Raw genomic sequence first — 23,878 nt, forward strand, 5'->3', positions numbered from 1 at the left:
AGCGCTCGCAGTTGCCTGCCTGGCGGGCAGCACCCCCAGGTGCCCCACATCCATAGAGGGGCTTCTTGGTCTTCCGCAGTGCCCTTCAGTCATGCCTCCACAGCATTCACTCTTCAGCAATAATATCCAGTGTTCTTCAGTCATCCCTCCGCAGCATTCACTCTTCAGCAGTAATATCTAGTGTTCTTCAGTCACACTTACTCAGCATTCACTATTCAGCAGTAATATCTAGTGTTCTTCAGTCACACCTCTGCAGCATTCACTATTCAGCAGTAACATCCAGTGTTCTTCAGTCATGCCTCCACAGCATTCACTCTTCAGCAATAATATCCAGTGTTCTCAGTCATCCCTCCGCAGCATTCACTCTTCAGCAGTAATATCTAGTGTTCTTCAGTCACACCTCTGCAGCATTCACTATTCAGCAGTAACATCCAGTGTTCTTCAGTCACGCCTCCGCAGCGTTAATTCTTCAGCAGTACTATCCAGTGTTCTTCAGTTCCGCCTCCGCAGTTGCCTCCGCCTCGCAGTCTCTTCAGTCCTCCGCCTCGCAGTTGCCCGCCTGGCGGGCAGCACCCCGGGTGCCCCACATCCAAAGAGGGGCTTCTTGGTCTTCCGCAGTGCCCTTCAGTCATGCCTCCACAGCATTCACTCTTCAGCAATAATATCCAGTGTTCTTCAGTCACCCCTCTGCAGCATTCATTCTTCAGCAGTAATATCCAGTGCTATTCAGTCACACTTACTCAGCATTCTTTCTTCTGCAGTAACATCCAGCGTTCTTCGATCACGCTTCGTCAGCATTACGTTTTCAGCAGCGTTCTTCGACCACGCCTCTTCAGTTAACGTTCTTACAGCACTCTCCAGTGTATTGTGGCCAAGCCCCTTAAGATTCGTTCTTCAGTCACTCATCCTTTAACTTCGGGTTATATGAGAAGGAATTAGATCCGGCCGCCCCAGTTACTCTCTGCTACGTCAGCCACTTCTCCAACGAACGCCCAGCCTATGGATCCTCATCATCAGCCCGTTATGACCTTATACTATTAGCACCTTCACAAACAAGGCAACCACCTTTCTGTTAGATGTACAAAAAATATATAGCATAGCTGTCACTCAGTCACACTGGGAGCAGCCATTTATAGGCTGCTTCCTATGGTTATCAATGTCCATGAGGATGTGGCACAAAATGGCGGCACACACTGTGTGTTAGCGACAGGTGCTCTGTAGATGTCACTCATATGATCAGGTTTTAGATGGTTGGTTCACGTAGGAATGGACACAAATTGGCTTCAGTGAGCCTGCTCCAATATACAGTACGTCCAAGACATCTCTGTGCAATGGTACAATATCAAACACTGCATGATATCTTCTGACAAACTCTCCAGGCTCGAATAGTGAACCTTACCCAGGTCAAAGATGTCTTTCAGGAACAGAAGAACTTGATCCTACATTAAAGTTGAAAATAATTTTAACAGATGATTACAGCGTTTAAAAATATATTAACTGCCACGTGTTTGCTGCTCACTGCTGACGCTTAGCTTAGTCAGCCAGCTAGCTTGGTGCAACCTTTTGGCTTAAACTGGATGAAATGAATATTGTGAGCAGTGAAATGGTCAGAATAGAGAGGAACATACTGGAAATAAATGTCATTGAGGGTAATAATACCGTAGTGCCACAACTGAGGGCTGGTGCTGACCAGGGGAAGCCTCAGTTGTAGGGGCTGAGGTGTGTGTGAACCTGGGAGGCCGTATTGGATTCCTTGACATGCAGGGAACCCTGTAGTACCAATGCCCGAAGGCGTGACCACGACAACAGAGTAAAAGTCAATGAGTTTTATTAAGCACAGTTCAGGTTATACATCGGCAGTTGGTAGGAATAGCAGTGCTCAACAATATGAAGCAGAAGCATAAGAATAGTACACAGTTCCCAGAATGCAGCAGAGGTTAGGAGGATGCTGTTAGGTGTGGTATCAACACAATACAGTCTCGGAAGACCTGGAGATGGTAAGTCCATAACCAACACCCATCCACTAAATAAACGAAATAAAATAGGAACTGACCAGCAGATGACTCACTGGAAGCTGGAGGTACGGATGAAATGCTGTAATGGGGTGAGCACTGATGTACTGCCGGAGATGCCTGGTGGAACCGGCCCAGGTGGTGATGATGCAACAGAACTCACTTGATGAAGTGATGGTTAGATGACAGGAGCACCGATGGTGAACTGTGAGATGATGTTGAAGCACCAATGTAGCAGGAGATTAAATGAGGAAACACTGGTGATGCTTGAGATCGATGGCGGAGCACCGATGGTAAATGGAGATCGATGGCGGAACACCGATGATGAATGGAGATCGATGGCGGAACACCGATGATGAATGGAGATCGATGGCGGAACACCGATGATGAATGGAGATCGATGGCGGAACACCAATGATGAATGGAGATCGATGGCGGTACACCAATGATGAATGGAGATCGATGGCGGAACACCAATGATGAATGGAGATCGATGGCGGAACACCGATGATGACTGGCAGGGCAGAGCACCGCTGGAAGCCGGTGTCAGGTGACTGCCGGTCGCAGGATGCAATGCTGGGACACTGCAGAGTCAGGCTGCACCGCAAGGTGGTAGCTGGTGCGGGTCCCTAGTGGAGCTGAACACAGGAGCTGGAATACCTGAATCAATAGCAGAACAACCACAAGCAGGAGATACTTCTATCACAGGGGATGACAACTGAAGCACTGACATCTTTCCAGCCCAGAAACAGGATATTTATACCTGCTGGGAAGCAGGTATTGGTTGGGCAATTAAGCAGAATCTAGAGTGCAGCTGCTAGATAATTAGGCAGAGACCAGAGTGCAGCTGATAGGCTGAAAAGTAACATGTGATGTAAACAAACATGGCTGCGCCCATGTTTGAATTTGGAGGGAAAGACTGTTTGTAACTTGCATGTGAGTTTTAACCATGATGCTGCCAGAATCACAGTGAAGAGACTTGAGGCAATGGGATGCAGCGTGATGCACGCAGATAGCGCAGATGGAATCCAGACTTGGAACGCTGGAACAGTCTCAGGAGGCATTTAGAAGGTACATACTGATGAGAAATTACCTGGATCATGACACGTAGGAACAAAAACAGGCCCAAATTCTGTGATTTTAGCTGTTTTTATGATTTTTTTCTAACAAAAGTACAGATCCAAAACCAAAACCCGCAAGTGCGGTTTTGGCAAATCCAATACAAACCCAAAATACGAAGGAGATACAAATCCAAAACCAAAACCGGCACACATCTCATATACAGATGGAGCCCTGCTCATCTATCCCTTTAATAGGATTAACTGAGCCAGTGCTGTCGGACTTAGGGGGTCATTCCGACCCAATCGCTCGCTGCAGTTTATCGCAGCGCAGCAATCGGGTCGGATCTGCGCATGCACCGCAGTGCGCCAGCTCATGCTAGACGGCCAAAGGCCGTTGTTCCCTAGCGATCGCCTCTGCCTGATTGACAGGCAGAGGCAGTCGCTGGGCGGGAGTGGGCAGAACGGCGGCGTTTGGGCGCCTTTATGGGGGCGCGGTCCGGCCAATGCAGGCGTGGCCGGACCGTGCGGGAGGCGGGCCGCAGTGGCTGCGTGACGTCACACGCAGCCGCTGCGACCAGGGGCAGCGACGAGCAACTCCCAGCCAGCCGCAGGAGCTGCGCTGGCCGGGAGTTACTCAGCAAGTACAAAAGCATCGCCGCTGTGCGATGCTTTTGTACTTGCGGCGAGGATGGGGGAGGGGGGGTGGACAGACATGTGGGTCGGACTAGCCCTGTGCTGGGCGTCCCCCCGCATGTCTGGAAACATGATCGTAGCTGTGCTAAATTTAGCACAGCTACGATCAACTCGGAATGACCCCCTTAATCCCCTGCTGTATTGTTCTCTCTGTATTGTATTACAGCTGAGAACAATAGATGAAAGGCTTATGCTAATAAGCCTTGGTGCACCAGAGAAGGCCAGATGAGCGAGGCTCCATCTGTGTGTGTGTGTGTGTGTGTATATATATATATATATCTATATCTATATACACACACATACATATACACACATATACTGTACACTCACATGTGTGTATTTGTTTTCCCTTTTTTACTTTATTTTTTAAGGGGGGGGGGGGGGGGGCACCAAACTCCAACTTGCCTCCGGGCAACTGGGATGAATTTACGCCCCTGGCGTGGCTGCAAATTATAATTAATTCATTTTACACAAGTGACATGGACATTGGTAAAATACATCCTTCTATTGAGTAGTAATGTTGTCACTTATAACCAGAGTGTGGTGATGTCACGCCCATAAAATATAGCTTTGATTTACTAGCATTATTAACAACTCCTCCAAATCATTTGACAAAATATGGAGCCCTTGGTTAGTCTCCCAAAACGCTCCATCCCCTTTTGCCTTGTGATAGCTGCTATACTGTATGTATTGACCTATTCATTTTTTCAGCCTAAGGACCCACCTCAGGGGTCCCGTTTTGTCTGCAACTCTTCTTTTTCCTTTTCCATGCTGTCTTTCCCTTTTCTCTATGGCCTGTCACGCCCATGTATGTGATGGAGTTCTCTGTCCTGAGGGGGTAATTCAGAGTTGATTGCAGCAGCAAATTTGTTAGCAGTTGGTCAAAACCATGGTGGTCATTCCGAGTTGTTCGCTCGCTAGCAGTTGTTAGCAGCCGTGCAAACGCTATGCCGCCTCCCACTGGGAGTGTATTTTAGCTTAGTAGAAGTGCGAACGAAAGGATCGCACAGCGGCTACAAAATATTTTTTTTTTCTTCAGACCTACTCAGCGCTTGCGATGCCTTCAGACTGTTCAGTTCCTGATTTGACGTCACGAACACGCCCTGCGTTCAGCCAGCCACGCCTGCGTTTTTCCTGGCGCGCCTGCATTTTTTTCGAACACTCCCTGAAAACGGCCAGTTAACACCCAGAAACGCCCTCTTCCTGTCAATCACTCTGCGGCCAGCAGTGCGACAGAAAAGCTTCGATAGACCTTATGTGAAACCACAGTGTTCTTTGTAATAGTACGACGCGCGTGCGCATTGCGCCGCATACGCATGCGCAGAAGTGCCTTTTTTTACCTCATTGCTGCGCAGCGACCGAAAGCAGCTAGCGAACAACAACTCGGAATGACCACCCATGTGCACTGCAGGGGGGGCAGATATAACATGTGCACTGCAGATTTGGGTGGGGTGTGTTCAAACTGAAATCTAAAATGCAGTGTAAAAATAAAGCAGCCAGTATTTACCCTGCACAGAAACAAAATAACCCACCCAAATGTGGGGGTCATTCTGAGTTGATCGATTGCTAGCTACTTTTTGCAGCAATGCGATCAGATAGTCGCCGCCTATAGGGGAGTGTATTTTCGCTTTGCAAGTGTGCGAACGCCTGTGCAGCCAAGCTCTGCAAAAACATTTTGTGCAGTAGGTCTGAACTTACTCAGCCCTTGCGATCACTTCAGCCTATCTGGTCCCGGAAATTGACGTCAGACACCTGCCCTGCAAACGCTTGGACACACCTGCGTTTTCCCAAACACTCCCAGAAAACGGTCAGTTGACACCCACAAACAAAAAAGAAATAGACAAAACTGCTGGATAGCGCCTCAAATAATAAATGTAATATAAATATATAATTGTTCTGTCACCTGCGCTGCCGTAAAACACTGTGTGTGTGTGTTTGTTGTAAATAAATAATTTTAAAAAAGTAGAAACGGCTGCGCAAAAAGTGAAAGAACAACTAACAATATCTAGTGGGGAATAATTAATAATGAGAGCTGACGTATGATAAAGGAAAGTTTATTATATTAATAACATTGATTAAGACACTTAAAGTCTAAATATAAAATTCAATAAAAACATATAAGCAAAAATTTAAATGTATCAACACCTTGATCATGAGATATGTGAGCTGCAGATCTCAATCTGCTTGTTGAGAATGGGAACCACAGAGTCCGGGATTAATTTATTAGAAGTGTCCACAGTTCCAGATATACAGCCGATCAGTGTGTGGCTGATAATGAATGTCTTAGAGATTTTTACAGGCAGGTGGGTGACTGAATGAATATAGATTGGATTACCTTCTCCTAGGGCTGGTCCTTACCGAGCGTCCTCGGTATTGCGGTCCTGCAATGCCCAGTGTCCGTCTGCGCGGCAAGGAGATGACTGTGTGGTAACCAGGCAACCAGCGGTAAATGGTGCAGTTTCAGCTGCGTTCTGAGAGAAGATGTCAGCAGCCGTGTACGGGCCCGATGCGTGGTGCCGGAAAGCCAGAGAGCTCTGCGAGCAACTCACTGCCTGATCAGTGACAGTCTCCACGATGTGCTGAGAAAAGTAGCTGACGGACGTATATTGAGCCGAGATGTGCAGCCGATGTGGAGCCGGAATGTCTGTGGCTCAGTAGGCAGCTTGAGCCAAGATGTGAGGCCGGTATGGAACTGGGATGTCTGTGGCTCAGTAAGCAGCTTGCTACCTGATAGGTAAAACGATCAAGGTGTGCAAAGAGGCGGGGTCCTGACGCGTTTCGTCACAGATCATGTGACTTTGTCAAAGGTATATGATACCTTTAGTTTTACCTATCAGGTAGCAAGCTGCCTACTGAGCCACAGACAACCCAGTTCCATACCGGCCTCACATCTTGGCTCAAGCTCGCAGAGCTCTCTGGCTTTCCGGCCCCACGCATCGGCCCCGTACACGGCTGCTGACATCTTCTCTCAGAACGCGGCTGAAACTGCACCATTTGCCGCTGGTTGCCTGGTTACCACACAGTCATCTCCTTGCCGCGCAGACGGACACTGGGCATCGCAGGACCGCAATACCGAGGACGCTCGGTACGGACCAGCCCTAGGAGAAGGTAATCCAATCTATATTCATTCAGTCACCCACCTGCCTGTGAAAATCTCTAAGACATTCATTATCAGCCACACACTGATCGGCTGTTTATCTGGAACTGTGGACACTTCTAATAAATTAATCCCGGACTCTGTGGTTCCCATTCTCAACAAGCAGATTGAGATCTGCAGCTCACATATCTCATGATCAAGGTGTTGATACATTTACATTTTTGCTTATATGTTTTTATTGAATTTTATATTTAGACTTTAAGTGTCTTAATCAATGTTATTAATATAATAAACTTTCCTTTATCATACGTCAGCTCTTATTATTAATTATTCCCCACTAGATATTGTTAGTTGTTCTTTCACTTTTTGCGCAGCCGTTTCTACTTTTTATGACACCCACAAACGCCTTCTCCCTGTCAATCTTCTTGCGATCGGCTGTGCGAATGGATTCTTCGTTAAATCCATTGCTCAGCAACGATCCGCTTTGTACCCGTGCGACGCGCCTGCGCATTGCGGTGCATACGCAGTAGTGACCTGATCGCTGCGCTGCGAAAAATGACAGAGTGCGAACAGGTCGGAATGACCCCCTCTAACTCTCTCTGCACATGTTATATCTGCCCCCCCTGCAGTGCACATGGTTTTGCCCAACTGCTAACAAATTTGCTGCTGCGATGAACTCTGAATTACTCCCGTTATTCTCTGTGATTATATCTTAAAAATAGATCATGACTGTTTGTATTTGTATGGACCTGATATTTACTCTGTACACTTTTTGTCACTTAGATTCTATTGTCTAGGGGGGTCATTCCGAGTTGATCGCACAGTAGCAGTTTTTTGCAGCCGTGCGATCAGATAGTCGCCGCCTATGGGAGAGTGTATTTAAGCTTAGCAAGTGTGCGATCGCTTGTGCAGCGGAGCTGTGCAAAAAGTTTTGTGCAGTTTCTGAGTAGGTCTGAACTTACTCAGCCGCTGCGATCACTCTGCCTGTCAGGTCCCAGGAATTGACGTCAGACACCCGCCCTGCAAACGCCTGGACACGCCTGCGTTTTCCACGGCACTCCCAGAAAACGGTCAGTTGCCACCCAGAAACATCTTCCTACTGTCAATCACCTTGCGATCGCCGCTGCGATCGCTTTCTTCGTAAGGTCCCAGGCTGCCTGGCGGTCGCAGCGCAGGCGCAGTTCATACTCGATCGCACCGTTGCGAAAAACAGCGTGCGATCGGGTCGGAATGACCCCCCTGGCCCCTGTTGTTCACTGTGATCTGTTTAATAAAACATTTAAAAATGGAGATTCAGGGGGTAATTCAGACTTGATCGCTGCTGTGCGTTTTCGCACAGCGGGCGATCAGGTCCAAACTGCGCATGCGTATGCACCGCTACGGGTACAAAGCGGATCGTTGTTCAGCGATGGGTTTGTGTGACGGATTAGTTCGCACGGGCGATCACAAGGAGATTGTCAGAAGGCGTTTGTGGGTGTCAACTTACCGTTTTCAGGGAGTGCCTGGAAAAATGCAGGCGTGTCCAAGCGTTTGCAGGGAGGGTTCCTGACGTCAATTCCGGTCTCAGACAGGATGATGTGATCGCAGCGGCTGAGTAAGTCCTGGGCTACTCAGAGACTGCACAAGATCTGTTTGTACAGCTCTGCTACACATGCGTTCGCACCCTTGCACAGCTAAAATACACTCCCGCTGTAGGCGGTGACTATCTGATCGCAGCTGTGCAAAAATCGCTTGCTAGCGATCACGTCTGAATTAGGACCTCAGTCAGGATCGCGGCTCTCGGTACCCCGTAAGTCAGAATACCGACGCCGGAATACTGGCCCTATTCTGAATGCCGACACTGACATCCAGAATGGGTACACCATCCCGGCGCTGGAATACCGACAGCCAGAATCCCAAACGAGGAGACACCGCTGCACAAGACAGGTAAGCTTCAGTGTTAGAATTAGGCTGCGGGGAGGGGGGGTTAGGGTTAGGCACACCCCTTGGAAGGTTAGAGTTAGGCTGCGGGGGACGGAGGGCTAGGTTTAGTCAGCGGGGGCAGGGGGTTAGGTTTAGGCACCTACAAGGGGTGGTTAGGGTTAGGCTGCGGGTAGGGAGGGTTAGGGTTAGGGGATTGGGTAGAGGGGAGAACACCCCTTGCTCACCCCTGTCGGCTTCTTCAAAATTGGGATCCCGGCGTCGGTATTTCGAGTGTCGGGATCCCATGCGCTGTCAACTCAAACTGATCCCTAAAAATATATATACTTAGCTTGGATCTGTAGTATAGTGATGTCAATTGAGCTTTGATCTGGAATATACAGTAGTGATATCACTTGTGTCGTGCTCATTTTGAAAATGCTGAAATGTAAAACTGTCGAAGGTAAAACACCTTAAAATGAGAATCAGCTAATTTAAGCAATTTTGGGAACAAATAAATGATACATGTGTATTATAAGTAATAATGTAGGCCACTCACATGAAATATAAGGATATTAGAAGTCACCCAGGAGGTCTCTGACCAGCACAGAGTACTCGGCCGGTGGCCTTGTGTTTCTGTAGGATCACTAAGCTCCTAGATGACATCTGATGTCCTTAGATTTTCCAACAAGGCACAGTATTCTCAGTTTGTTAATAATATTCCTCTTGTAAGAATCTATACAGTATTTTCTCCTTTGATTCTTTCACAATGTCCTCAACTTCCTCCCTTCCTCCTCATTGCTCACCAGGAGATCTACATGGACCAGAAGAAGTTTTCAGAGAAGGTTTTCAAAGTGGCCTCTTCTGGCCTTGTGAATATGGGAATCAGTGTTGTGAGCTACACCTTGAATGACATCGATGATGATCAGGTAGAAAGGAAGAGATTAGGAGATCTGCAGAAAAAGGATGGGGGTGGGTTTATTGAGGTAGGAGTCATATTCATCCAGTTGTTGGTATCTTTTGACTTCTAGGGTTACCTGCACTCCCTGAGTAAAGCAAGGGCCACTCAGGTGCAGAAGGATGCAAGGATTGGCAAGGCCGTGGCCAAGGGAGACGCTGGGATAAAGGTGATTGAAACATGGACTCCTTACTGATGTCTGGAGAAGTCCACATTGCTAGCAAAAATAGTAACATGAAATGAATCGTACAGAATAGGGTTAATTGTTTCTTGTGTATGTCATATTCATCCAGTTGTTGGTATATTTTTACTTCTAGGGTTACCTGCACTCCGTGAGTAAACCAAGGACCACTCAGGTGCAGAAGGATGCAAGGATTGGCGAGCCCGTGGCCAAGGGAGACGTTGGGATTAAGGTGAATGAAACATGGACTCCTTACTGATGCCTGAAACATGGACTCCTACTGACATCCTTACTGATGTCCATATTGCTAGCAAAAATAGTAACAAGAAATGAATCGTACAGAATAGGGTTGATTGTTGTTTGTGCATGCACGGTTTTCACGTGATCTGGTTTGGGTGATATTAGGAATTATTAGAGTGGAAGGCAGTTGAAGTCCATACAAGCAACGTGACCTCAGAAGATAAGAACGGTAAGAGGGGGCTTCCGGTTCCGGCATGAGAGCGTTAGCAGCGTCTCTCACCAGCTCCGTAACTCACCCCAGCTCTGGACAACATTAAAGCTGTCTACCTCACGAACCCACCGGTCAAGGTCCCCGTGCCGCAAGGAGGTCACTATGGACAAATATCTGGCTGCGTCTCCGGCTCCGAAAATACCAGCCCAGGCACAACAGCCGCGTCAGGAGAAACGCCGTGGAGAACACAATATGGCGCCGGGTGCAGATTCGGCCCCGGGGACGCCAGCGTCTAAGAAGGTAGTACCAGACCTCTTCTCGGAGACCCCGGCAGGTGGGGATGGGAATGCTGGCTCAGGTACATTTACCTCAACTTATGCTGACATGATAGCCGCTATACAAGCAACTGTTGAACCCCTTTTAAATAAGGCTGTGACAGATATCACTTCCCAGCTACAACAGCTTAACAGAAGAGTGTCTGATACTGAAAGCCATATAAGTGTTGCTAGAGATGATATAGACACTCTACAGAAAGAAGTTCGTACTTTAACGATTGATAACACACGCCTCTCTGAGAAGCTAGATAATATAGAAAATAGAACGCGGAGAAATAATTTAAGAATCATTGGTCTCCCTGAATCCCTGGTCGGAGCTTCTCTTGCACACTTTGTGAGAAACACACTCCCAAAGATGTTACATATTGAAGCTGCATGTGTTGATCTTATTATTGAGCGGGTACACAGAATTGGTGGTGCAGCAAAATCACCCCCGAATCGTCCGAGAGCAGTCATTTTTAAGACTTTGAATTATTTGCACAAGCAAGAGATATGGAAAGCATCGCGAAAAGTTAAGTCACTGGACTGGGAGGGACATTCTCTAAGATTGTTTCAGGACTTTTCGGTGGAGCTATCCAAGCTGAGGAAATCCTTTTCACCAGTGTGTTCTGCTTTAGTTGAAGATCAGCGCAAGTTCTTTATGATGTTTCCAGCAAGGTTGCGGATTTTTACCGATTCGGGACATTTAGATTTTACCAATCCAGCGGATGCGGCAGCCTTTTTAAAGAAGGAAGTCGGTGGGAAACGTAATTCTGACATTACCGATGGGTGATTTTGCACTATAATTGTTGGCTTCTGAAACTTTAAATTTGTCTGTTTTCTAGTTTTATTCTGACATTTTTTCAATATAGGAATATAGCCATATGGATGTGGTGACAGTTTCCTTTGAATGGTATTTTATACCATAATTAAGCTGGTGGTGAAAGGAGGAGCTGTGTCGGATTTTTCTTATTTTATTGGTATGTTTTTGCTGGATTTCCCTATGTTTGGAACCCTGGAGGTACGGACTGGGGATAGTAACTGGAAGTCCTATTTGCAAATATTGTTATTCTGCTCATGTTGTTTCATTACTGACTAGATCCGGTCTGTTTATGTGATGTTTTGTTTTTGTTCCCTATTGTTCTTCCCTTATTCTCCCCCTCTATTTCTTTTCTGTCTAACTTCACGATTCGAAAATCTAGTTAATTATATAAATCCAAAAGGTATTAATGTCAGTTAAAATTGGATCGTTAAACATTCGTGGTATTCATACACCGGCTAAACGTCGGAAATTATTGCTGTATCTCAATAAATTGTCTGTGGATATTATCTGCTTACAAGAAACACACTTACTGGCCCCTGAAGTCAAAAAATTACAAATGTTAAGTTGGGTCTTACTGGGATCATCATCTTATACCACTAAATCAAGTGAAGTGGCAATACTTGCTAAACGCTCTCTTGATCTCCAGGTTGCCTCTGTAGATAGTGATTTAGATGGTCGCTATGTCATAGTGAAAATTGTAGTTGCAGGTATTTGTTATAATATTTGTAGTATATATGCCCCTACGCCGTATAAAAAATCCTTTATGAGACAAGTACTAGCTAAGCTATATACTTATGATCCATCTACATTGATAATTTGTGGAGATTTTAATTTAATTACGTCTTTTTTGGATCGTTCCCCTCCTCCGAAATCTTTATTGCGACTTCCTAGGTTAGGTATTGATTTCTTTACTAAATCACTGAATTTAATAGACTCTTGGCGAGCACTCAATCCCATAGAGAGAGAGTATTCTTGTCTTTCCATGACTCACAACACATGGTCACGTATTGATTATATTTTTGTTGCTAACTCCCTATTTCCTAAAGTTCACTTGGCAACTATGGAGCCCCCGGTTTTATCGGATCATGGATTTGTATAGTCTTACGCATTAAAAAATCTAATAATACTAACCCCATGTGGAAGTTCCCGGTTTATTTGACTAAAACGAAATTATTTAAAGACAATTTAATGCAAAATTGGAAGGATTATGTTTCTCATAATGAGGAATATGCAAAGGATAATCCCTCAATCTTTTGGCAGACAGCCAAAGCAGTTTTAAGAGGTGACCTCATACAGTACCATTCCCAAATGTCAAAAAAGACAAATGATCTGTATATCAGTCTTCAATCTCAGCTTTCTAATGCATTTCAATTATTTAAACAATCTCCTTCCCCTCTTACTAAGACTCAATATATTAATGCCCAAATACATTTTAATGAATTTCTTCAAATAAGTGGAGATAAATATTTGTTTAATGTAAATTCTAAGTTTTACAGATTTGGTAATAAGACTGGAAAACTTCTTACTAACCTTCTGCAAGGTTCCAGACATAAAACAGTAGTACACCCTTTAAAAACCTCGGATGGCTCTCTCACTACGTCAGATCAGCAAATAGCGAATATTTTGAAGTCCTTCTATGAAAATTTATATTCTTCTCCTTTGGATAATAGTGATTCTAAACCTCCTTCTTCTTCTCTTTGGGATTTTCTTTCTTTACCTCAGCTTTCTAATTCCTTCTCACAAACTTTGATAGCTCCGATTACCCCAGAAGAAGTATCTAAAGTTATTAGACAGTTGAAAGTGGCAAAGGCTCCTGGCCCAGATGGCTTTTCTACTGAATTTTACCACTTGATGAGTCCGCTAATAGATAAACCGTTAGCAGATTGTTTTAATCATATTATTACAAGTAGTAAACTCCCTTTACATTTTTCGGATGCGATTATTAAGGTCTTACCCAAGGAAGGGCGAGATTTAAATCTACCAGGGTCATATAGACCTATATCGCTCCTAAACAATGATTATAAGATATTTACAAAAATCCTAGCAGAACGTTTAAAACCTATTCTGCCTTTACTGATCCATAAAGATCAGACTGGATTCATTACAGGACGCCACTCTGTGGTGAATGTAAGGAGGGTTTTAGCTGCGATTCAACATGTATGTTCTAATGCTTCTGCTTCATCTTCTTCTCCGATTGTAGTCGCATTAGATGCGGAAAAAGCATTTGATTTAGTATTATGGCCCCATTTATTTAAAACTTTATCTAATTTTGGTTTTCCCCCCCAATTCATTGATATTCTTCGCACTATATACTCTACTCCTAAATCTCAGGTAGCTTGTAACGGTATTCTATCTTCTTCCTTTTTCTTAAATAGAGGAACTAGACAAGGCTGTCCCTTGTCCCCTCTTCTTTTCGCTATCGCGATTGAACCGTTAGCGGTTGCTATCCGGAAGTCATCGTTGATTAAAGGTATCAAAATTAATTCAGAAGAATTAAAGATTGGACTATTTGCAGATGATGCCCTTCTTTTCCTTTCGAAACCTTCTAGTCCTTTACCAGCTTTGTTTAATTTGATTGACTCTTTTAGTAAAATATCAGGATATAAAATTAATATAACGAAATCAGAAGTACTTCTTTTAGGGACTACAAACTCTGACTTTTTGAAATCTATGAACATTCCGTTAGCTCTTGCCTCCTCACGCATTAAATATTTAGGAATACAGATTTGCTCAGATCTCTCTCAGATGTATATGGCCAATTTTACTTCAGTAATCGCTAAGATAGCATTGAAGCTTGAGTCATGGAAAGATTTGCCACTCTCTCTCTTGGGAAGATTAGCTGTAGTTCAATCTATAATATTTCCGAAATTATTTTATTGTATGCAACAAATTCCAATAGCTTTATCTGTTTCAGATATTAGGAAATTGGATGCAATATTTTCCAAATTTATCTGGCAGGGTAAACGCCCACGAATTTCCAGGGCGAAAATGGTTGTACATAGACGGAAAGGAGGTTTGGGATATCCTGACTTGCCAGCTTATTCACTTTCCATCTTTTTCAGATATATCAATGCCTGGATTTTAAACAAATCTGAATATGTAGATTTTGATTTAGAATCAGCTATTTTTTACCCATACGCCCCAGGAGCTCTATTACAATCCAAATTGTCATTAATTCCTCAATGGATTAAGACTCATGTTCTTTTTGAAGATACCTATAAAGCATGGCTAGCCATAAATAATAAATTTAAAACTAATCCTTACGTGACCCAATTTATATCATTGTGGGGAAACCCCTCATTCCCTCCAACTTTGACTAATTCAAGATTTACAGCGTGGAAAAGGAAAGGGCTAGATTTGTCATATACAGTTTTTGACCCAGGAGGCTCGATTTCTACATTTTCTGATATCTGTCTTACTTATTCTATTCCACAAAATCATATGTTCATGTACTTCCAAACACGTCATTTTTTGACTTCTATTAAAGCATCAAAACCTTTCATACCCAAGATGGGTGTTCATGTATCGCAAGTAAAATCTGTTGATATGTTGTTCACTTTTCTTTTGACTAAAAATTACAAAATTAAATATTTATACCAATTAATAATGGGTGATACTGAACACGTGCAATTGGATAATTTGCTGCAGAAGTGGAAAGCAGATATTCCTTCCCTCTCTGATATTTCAGAATTGACAGAACTATCGGGTATTTCTCTGAAAGTTCTCTCTTCTGCATATCTGCAAGAGGTATATGTACGGATATTACATAGAGCATATATTACTCCACATCAAAGGAGGCATATGGTAAAGGAAGAACAGGGTACTTGTATTTCTCTGACGTCCTAGTGGATGCTGGGAACTCCAAAAGGACCATGGGGAATAGCGGGCTCCGAAGGAGGCTGGGCACTCGAGAAAGATTTAGGACTACCTGGTGTGCACTGGCTCCTCCCACTATGACCCTCCTCCAAGCCTCAGTTAGATCTTGTGCCCGGCCGAGGTTGGATGTACACTAGGGGCTCTCCTGAGCTCTTAGAAGAAAGATAGTCTTAGGTTTTTTATTTTCAGTGAGACCTGCTGGCAACAGGCTCACTGCAGCGAGGGACTAAGAGGAGAAGAAGCGAACTCGCCTGCTTGCAGCCGGATTGGGCTTCTTAGGCTACTGGACACCATTAGCTCCAGAGGGATCGACCGCAGGCCCAGCCTTGATGTTCGGTCCCGGAGCCGCGCCGCCGTCCCCCTTACAGAGCCAGAAGCAAGAAGATGGTCCGGAAAATCGGCGGCATGAAGACATCAGTCTTCACCAAGGTAGCGCACAGCACTGCAGCTGTGCGCCATTGCTCCTCTCACACTTCACACTCCGGTCACTGAGGGTGCAGGGCGCTGGGGGGTGGGCGCCCTGAGGCAGCAATAAAAACACCTTGGCTGGCAAAAATACCTCAATATATAGCCCCAGGGGCTATATATGAGGTAAATACCCCTGCCAGATTCCATAAAAAAGCGGGAGAATAGGCAGCGGAAAAGGGGCGGAGCTATCTCCCTCAGCACACTGGCGCCATTTTTCCCTCACAGTTCCGCTGGAAGGAAGCTCCCTGGCTCTCCCCTGCAGACTACACTACAGAAAAGGGTAAAAAAAGAGAGAGGGGGGGGGCATTTAATTTGGCGCAGTATATAGTTTATATTAAAAAGCAGCTATAAGGGACATAACTCAGTTAGTCCCTGCCTTATATAGCGCTCTGGTGTGTGCTGGCATACTCTTACTCTGTCCCCCCAAAGGGCTTTTGTGGGTCCTGTCCTCTATATAGAGCATTCCCTGTGTGTGTGGAGTGTGTCGGTACGGCTGTGTCGACATGTTTGATGAGGATAATGAGGTGGAGGCGGAGCAGATGCCTTTAGAAGGGATGTCACCCCCTGGGGGGCAGACACCTGAGTGGATGAGCTTATGGAAAGAAATGAGTGCACGTATAGACTCATTACATAAGAAATTTGACGACATGCCGACTGTGGGACAGCCGAGTTCTCAGCTCGTGCCTGTCCAGGTGTCTCAAAAGTCATCAGGGGCTGTGAAACGCCCGCTATCTCAGATGGCACAAGTAGATGTCGACACGGATACTGACACCAGTGTCGACGACGAGGAGTCAAATTTAATGCCCATTAAGGCCATTCACTGCATGATTGAAGCAATGAAAGAGGTGTTAAATATTTCTGATTTACATCCAGGTACCACAAAAAAAGGGTATTATGTTTGGGGAGAAAAAACTACCTGTAGTTTTTCCCCCGTCAGATGAATTAAATGAAGTGTGTGAAGAAGCGTGGGCTTCCCCTGATAAGAAATTGGTAATTCCTAAGAAGGTACTAATGGCGTTCCCTTTCCCGCCAGAGGATAGGTTACGTTGGGAAACACCTCCTAGGGTGGATAAAGCGCTCACACGTTTGTCTAAAAAGGTGGCACTACCGTCTCAGGATACGGCCGCCCTTAAGGAACCTGCTGATAGAAAGCAGGAGGAGATCCTGAAGTCTGTATATACACACTCAGGCATTATACTTAGACCAGCTATTGCGTCAGCATGGATGTGCAGTGCTGCCGCTGCGTGGTCGGATAAACTGTCAGAAAATATTGACACACTAGACAGAGACACGATTCTGCTAACAATTGACCATATCAAAGACTCAGTCTTATATATGAGAGATGCACAGAGGGAAATCTGCCGGCTGGCATCTAAAGTAAGTGCATTGTCCATCTCTGCTAGGAGATGCTTATGGACTCGCCAGTGGACTGGAGATGCAGATTCCAAAAGGCACATGGAAGTTTTGCCTTATAAGGGGGAGGAATTATTTGGGGATGGTCTCTCCGACCTAGTTTCCACAGCAACGTCTGGGAAGTCAGCATTTTTACCCCATGTCCCCTCACAGCCTAAGAAGGCGCCATTTTATCAGGTTCAGTCCTTTCGGACCCAGAAAAACAAGCGGGGAAAAGGAGGGTCTTTTCTGTCTAGAGGCAGAGGTAGGGGAAAAAGGCTGCAACAAACAGCAGGTTCCCAGGAGCAAAAGTCCTCCCCCGCTTCCTCTTCCAAGTCCGCCGCATGACGGTGGGGCTCCACAGGCGGAGCCAGGTACGGTGGGGGCCCGCCTCATGAATTTCAGCGATCAGTGGGCTCGCTCACAGGTGGATCCCTGGATCCTTCAAATAGTATCTCAGGGGTACAAGCTGGCTCCACCCCACCGGTTCCTAAAATCTGCCTTGCCGATTGCTCCCTCAGACAGGGAGGCGGTGCTAGCAGCGATTCACAAGCTGTATTCCCAGCAGGTGATAATCAAGGTACCCCTACTTCAACAAGGCCGGGGTTACTATTCCACACTGTTTGTGGTGCCGAAACCGGACGGTTCGGTGAGACCCATTTTAAATTTGAAATCCTTGAACACATACATAAAAAAATTCAAGTTCAAGATGGAATCGCTCAGGGCGGTTATTGCAAGCCTGGATGAGGGGGATTACATGGTATCCCTGGACATCAAGGATGCTTACCTGCATGTCCCCATTTACCATCCTCACCAGGAGTACCTCAGATTTGTGGTACAGGATTGCCATTACCAATTCCAGACGCTGCCGTTTGGACTCTCCACGGCACCGAGGGTATTTACCAAGGTTATGGCAGAAATGATGATACTCCTTCGAAAAAAGGGAGTTTTAATTATCCCATACTTGGACGATCTCCTAATAAAGGCACGATCCAAGGAACAGTTGTTAGTGGGAGTAGCACTATCTCAGGAAGTGCTGCGCCAGCACGGCTGGATTCTGAATATCCCAAAGTCACAGCTGGTCCCGACGACACGTCTAATGTTCCTGGGAATGATTCTGGACACAGTCCAGAAAAAAGTGTTTCTCCCGGAGGAGAAAGCCAGGGAGTTGTCTTCTCTAGTCAGAGACCTCCTAAAACCAAAACAGGTATCGGTGCATCACTGCACGCGGGTCCTGGGAAAGATGGTAGCTTCTTACGAAGCAATTCCATTCGGCAGGTTCCATGCCAGAATTTTTCAGTGGGACCTGTTGGACAAGTGGTCCGGATCGCATCTTCAGATGCATCGCTTGATAACCCTGTCCCCAAACAATGCCTTAAGTCAAGCAAAATCCCTGCTCCTACACCAGCCGGTGCTGATCCAGTCAGACAACATCACGGCAGTCGCCCATGTGAATCGACAGGGCGGCACAAGAAGCAGGATGGCAATGGCAGAAGCCACAAGAATTCTCCGATGGGCGGAAAATCATGTACTAGCACTGTCAGCAGTGTTCATCCCGGGAGTGGACAACTGGGAAGCAGACTTTCTCAGCAGGCACGACCTCCACCCGGGAGAGTGGGGACTTCATCCAGAAGTCTTCCAAATGATTGTAAATCAGTGGGGTCGTCCACAGGTGGACATGATGGCGTCCCGCCTAAACAAAAAACTAGAGAGGTATTGCGCCAGGTCAAGAGACCCTCAGGCGATAGCTGTGGACGCTCTAGTGACACCGTGGGTGTACCAGTCAGTTTATGTGTTCCCTCCTCTACCTCTCATACCAAAGGTATTGAGAATAATAAGAAAGCGAGGAGTAAACACAATTCTCGTGGTTCCGGATTGGCCAAGAAGAGCGTGGTACCCGGAACTTCAAGAGATGATCTCAGAGGACCCGTGGTCTCTGCCGCTCAGACAAGACCTGCAACAGCAGGGGCCCTGTCTGTTCCAAGACTTACCGCGGCTGCGTTTGACGGCATGGCGGTTGAACGCCGGATCCTGAAGGAAAAGGGCATTCCGGAGGAAGTCATTCCTACGCTTATTAAAGCTAGGAAAGAGGTTACAGCAAATCATTATCACCGCATATGGCGGAAGTATGTTGCATGGTGTGAGGCCGAAAAGGCCCCAACAGAGGAATTTCAACTAGGTCGATTTCTGCATTTCCTGCAAGCAGGAGTTAATATGGGCCTAAAACTGGGCTCCATTAAGGTACAGATCTCGGCTCTGTCGATTTTCTTTCAAAAAGAACTAGCTTCAGTACCTGAAGTTCAGACATTTGTTAAAGGAGTGCTGCATATTCAGCCCCCGTTTGTGCCCCCTGTGGCACCTTTGGATCTCAATGTGGTGTTGAGTTTCTTAAAATCCCATTGGTTTGAGCCACTAAAAACCGTGGATCTGAAATATCTCACGTGGAAGGTGGTCATGTTATTGGCCTTGGCTTCTGCCAGGCGAGTATCAGAATTGGCGGCTTTGTCTTGTAAAAGCCCTTATCTGATTTTCCATATGGATAGGGCAGAATTGAGGACTCGTCCCCAGTTTCTCCCTAAGGTGGTGTCAGCGTTTCACCTGAACCAGCCTATTGTGGTGCCTGCGGCTACTAGGGACTTGGAGGACTCCAAGTTGCTAGACGTTGTCAGGGCCCTGAAAATATATGTTTCCAGGACGGCTGGAGTCAGAAAATCTGACTCGCTGTTTATCCTGTATGCACCCAACAAGCAGGGACGTGCAGTCAGGGGAGGCAGGGGAGGCAGTGCCTCCCCTGTCATTAATGATTAACATAATACAAAGAAGATACTTATGGTACATATTATGTGTCATAAGTATCTGCTTTATATTATGTTAATCATTTTAGGCATAAATACCTGTTTAAACTTTATTTCTGTCATTGTCTGCGGCACCGAGCTAGGTGCCTCTCGCTCACCATTGTAAAGTCCGGAAGGAGGGGACGGTCGGGGGGCGGGGCCATGGTGAGGGCTGAAAAAGCCCATTAAAAAATGCACTTGAAGCGGCACCGATACAAGTGCCTCAGAGCAGCAGGGACGTGCTTTCAGCCATATGAAAGCACGCCCCTGTCACTGTGATTGGGCACTGGGCAGCAGCTGCAGCACTGACAGTGACCTGCATCCTGCTATCACTATCAGTGCTACAGTGGGAGAGTAGGAGAGAGATCGTGTCTGCTGCAGTGTGTCAGTGCATGTAAGTGTTTAGTTACAGTACACTCACACACACTGTCACACAGTTACGCTACAACTCCCTATATTGCTGTCCAGGTCTTTCATTAACTCAGTGCAGCGCTATTAAGTTAATGCATGGAAGCCCTGGACAGCAATATTATATCAATGTTCTCCCCCCTCCCCGCCATCCCCCCTCTCCCCTGTTCCACACAATAACGGTTTAAATGTATTTTATGAAAAAAATCCACAGCACTCACACAGATGGTTAATGCCTGCTCATCACGTTCGATGAGCAGGCACACTTTGCTGTGTGAGACCCGGCATAGAGGGCGGTAGCGGGCGGACGCGGCTGCGGTGTCTTTTTTTTTTTTTTTCATTGATTTAAAATCCGTGTGCGGCTTGCGCTAAACGGGAGCCGGCCACGGCCCCATCACATGTTCCCTCAGTAGTCTTCACAGTCAGAGAGGCTCGGAAGCCGGGAAGGGAAGCCCCGCCTCCTACCCGCACAGCTCCGTCTAATTGATGGTGCCTTCCTAAACCCGGCGCTTCTCCTCCCAGCGAGCTGTACCGCACCACACTGCACCGCACCACCAGCATGAAGCAGTGATCCCTGGAGCACCTCACAAACACCAGCCTGCCAGATCCCAGCAGCAGCCGAAGCGGAGGGGCTGCTCAGCAGGCTGCTGTGTAATAGTGCAGTGCTGCAGCCAGTGTGCTGGGCCAGGCATTGACAGGAGCAGCAACCCGAGATCAGTGCTCCCTGCCCAGTGTCCCCACCATTACTGCCCCCCATCCCAGTGTCTCCCACCCTGCCGAGTGTCCCCCCACCATTACTGCCCCCCATCTCAGTGTCTCCCACCCTGCCCAGTGTCCCCCATCATTACTGCCCCCCATCCCAGTGTCTGCCACCCTGACCAGTGTCCCCCACTATTACTGCCCCTCCATCCCAGTGTCTCCCACCCTGCCCAGTGTCCCCCACCATTACTGCCCCTCCATCCCAGTGTCTCCCACCCTGCCCAGTGTCCCCCACCATTACTGCCCCCCATCCCAGTGTCTCCCAACCTGCCCAGTGTCCCCCACCAATACTGCCCCTCCATCCCAGTGTCTCCCACCCTGCCCAGTGTCCCCCACCATTACTGACCCCCCCATCCCAGTGTCCCCCACCATTACTGACCCCCCATCCCAGTGTCTCCCACCCTGTCCAGTGTCCCCCACCATTACTGCCTCCATCTTAGTGTCTCCCACCCTGCCCAGTGACCCCCACCATTACTGCCCCCCTATCCCAGTGTCTCCCACCCTGCCCAGTGTCCCCCACCAATACTGCCCCTCCATCCCAGTGTCTACCACCCTGCCCAGTGTCCCCCACCATTACTGGACCTCCATCCCAGTGTCTCCCACCCTGCCCAGTGTCCCCCACCATCACTGCCCCCCCATCCTAGTGTCTCCCACCCTGCCCAGTGTCCCCCACCATTACTGCCCCTCCATCCCAGTGTCTTCCACCCTGCCCAGTGTCCCCCACCATTACTGCCCCCCATCCCAGTGTCTCCCACCCTGCCGGCCCAGTGTCTCCTCCTTTCCCTTCCCAACCAGCCCACTGCACTTCTCTCACTGCTCCTGCACCTTGAAAGCCCCCATCTAGTATAGCCACAATGTCCACACCTCATGCACATCAAAAGCTTGCTTTACCCACCACATCCAGTACCTGTCAGTACCTGTCAGGCGCTTATATTGTGTGTGTACCTTTCTGTGCATTCTCATTGTGTGTCATTATTATTATTTTAAGTACAGTGACTTTTTATTCTTTAAATTCAAGATACAGTACATGTAATTTTTGTTCGGTGTTTTGTGTGTGTGTGTGTATATATATATATATATATATATATTCACATTCATTTACAACAGTGCCTCCCCAGTCATTGACCTCACCGCACGTCACTGCCAACAAGCTGGGTGCTCCTGCTTCTAAGCAGACTATTGCTCGCTGGATTTGTAGTACATTTCAGCTTGCACATTCTGTGGCAGGCCTGCCACAGCCAAAATCTGTAAATGCCCATTCCACAAGGAAGGTGGGCTCATCTTGGGCGGCTGCCCGAGGGGTCTCGGCTTTACAACTTTGCCGAGCAGCTACTTGGTCAGGGGCAAACACGTTTGCAAAATTCTACAAATTTGATACCCTGGCTGAGGAGGACCTGGAGTTCTCTCATTCGGTGCTGCAGAGTCATCCGCACTCTCCCGCCCGTTTGGGAGCTTTGGTATAATCCCCATGGTCCTTTCGGAGTTCCCAGCATCCACTAGGACGTCAGAGAAAATAAGAATTTACTCACCGGTAATTCTATTTCTCGTAGTCCGTAGTGGATGCTGGGCGCCCATCCCAAGTGCGGTTTATCTGCAATACTTGTATATAGTTATTGTTAACTAAATCGGGTTATTGTTGAGCCATCTGTTGAGAGGCTCAGTTGTTTCATACTGTTAACTGGGTTTCATATCACGAGTTGTACGGTGTGATTGGTGTGGCTGGTATGAGTCTTACCCGGGATTCAAAATCCTTCCTTATTGTGTACGCTCGTCCGGGCACAGTGTCCTAACTGAGGCTTGGAGGAGGGTCATAGTGGGAGGAGCCAGTGCACACCAGGTAGTCCTAAATCTTTCTAGAGTGCCCAGCCTCCTTCGGAGCCCGCTATTCCCCATGGTCCTTTCGGAGTTCCCAGCATCCACTACGGACTACGAGAAATAGAATTACCGGTGAGTAAATTCTTATTTAAATGTGGAACTACAATTGCAAATTTTATTCATTGTACATGGGATTGCTATAAGTTGAGAAATTTTTGGTGTAAGATAATATGTTTTCTAAATTCATTGTTTGGCCTGCAACTGAGACCGGATCCGAAAGCCTGTCTAGGACTTAGCTTCTCCACCTGGTATCTGGGACATAATAAAAAACATATTTTACCTCTTCTTATTACTATTCTTACTATATGTAAGAAATGTATATTACTTCATTGGACTAAAAAATCAGCCCCTACAGTCTTAGAGGTTAAATGTAAATTGACAAATATTTTATATTATGAAAAGAAATATGCTTGTTTAAGTGTGGATGTGAATATACAAAAATGTTATTCCAAATGGGCTCCATTTATAAACACTTTGGATTCGGAGATTCAATCACATATTTATAGAATCTTTGGTGATTTTCCTCTTTAAGACTGGTGTAGCTTTAACATAGGAACCAATTTCCTTTTTGAAGGTTTAATTGGATAAACGCACAATTACATATTGGTTTTTATTTTGATTTATTCGTTCTTGGTATTCGGAAATTTTTTGAATCGTGGAGTATTGTTTATTATCTATTCTCTTTTTCTTTCCTTTTTCTATCTTCTTCTATAATTTCTTATTTCTCCTATTCTACACCCTTTCCATCCCTCCCTCCCAGGTATTTTAATTTTGTTT

General features: G+C 46.4%; 1 protein-coding gene across 1 annotated transcript in view; it reads left to right on the plus strand.

Annotated features, from left to right (window-relative positions):
- The window catches only part of LOC134947925 (flotillin-1-like), a 91,232-nt gene extending 80,380 nt beyond the window's left edge, over positions 1-10,852 (plus strand). The window contains exons 7-9 of the mRNA XM_063935738.1: positions 9,572-9,691; positions 9,794-9,889; positions 10,038-10,852. Of these exons, the coding sequence (XP_063791808.1) occupies positions 9,572-9,691; positions 9,794-9,889; positions 10,038-10,160 (339 nt within the window). The 3' untranslated portion in view covers positions 10,161-10,852. The remainder of the gene's footprint in view (positions 1-9,571; positions 9,692-9,793; positions 9,890-10,037) is intronic.
- The last annotated feature ends 13,026 nt before the right edge of the window (positions 10,853-23,878 follow it).

The sequence above is a fragment of the Pseudophryne corroboree genome, chromosome 8 (genome assembly GCF_028390025.1).
Source record: "Pseudophryne corroboree isolate aPseCor3 chromosome 8, aPseCor3.hap2, whole genome shotgun sequence".
Classification (NCBI taxonomy): domain Eukaryota; kingdom Metazoa; phylum Chordata; class Amphibia; order Anura; family Myobatrachidae; genus Pseudophryne; species Pseudophryne corroboree.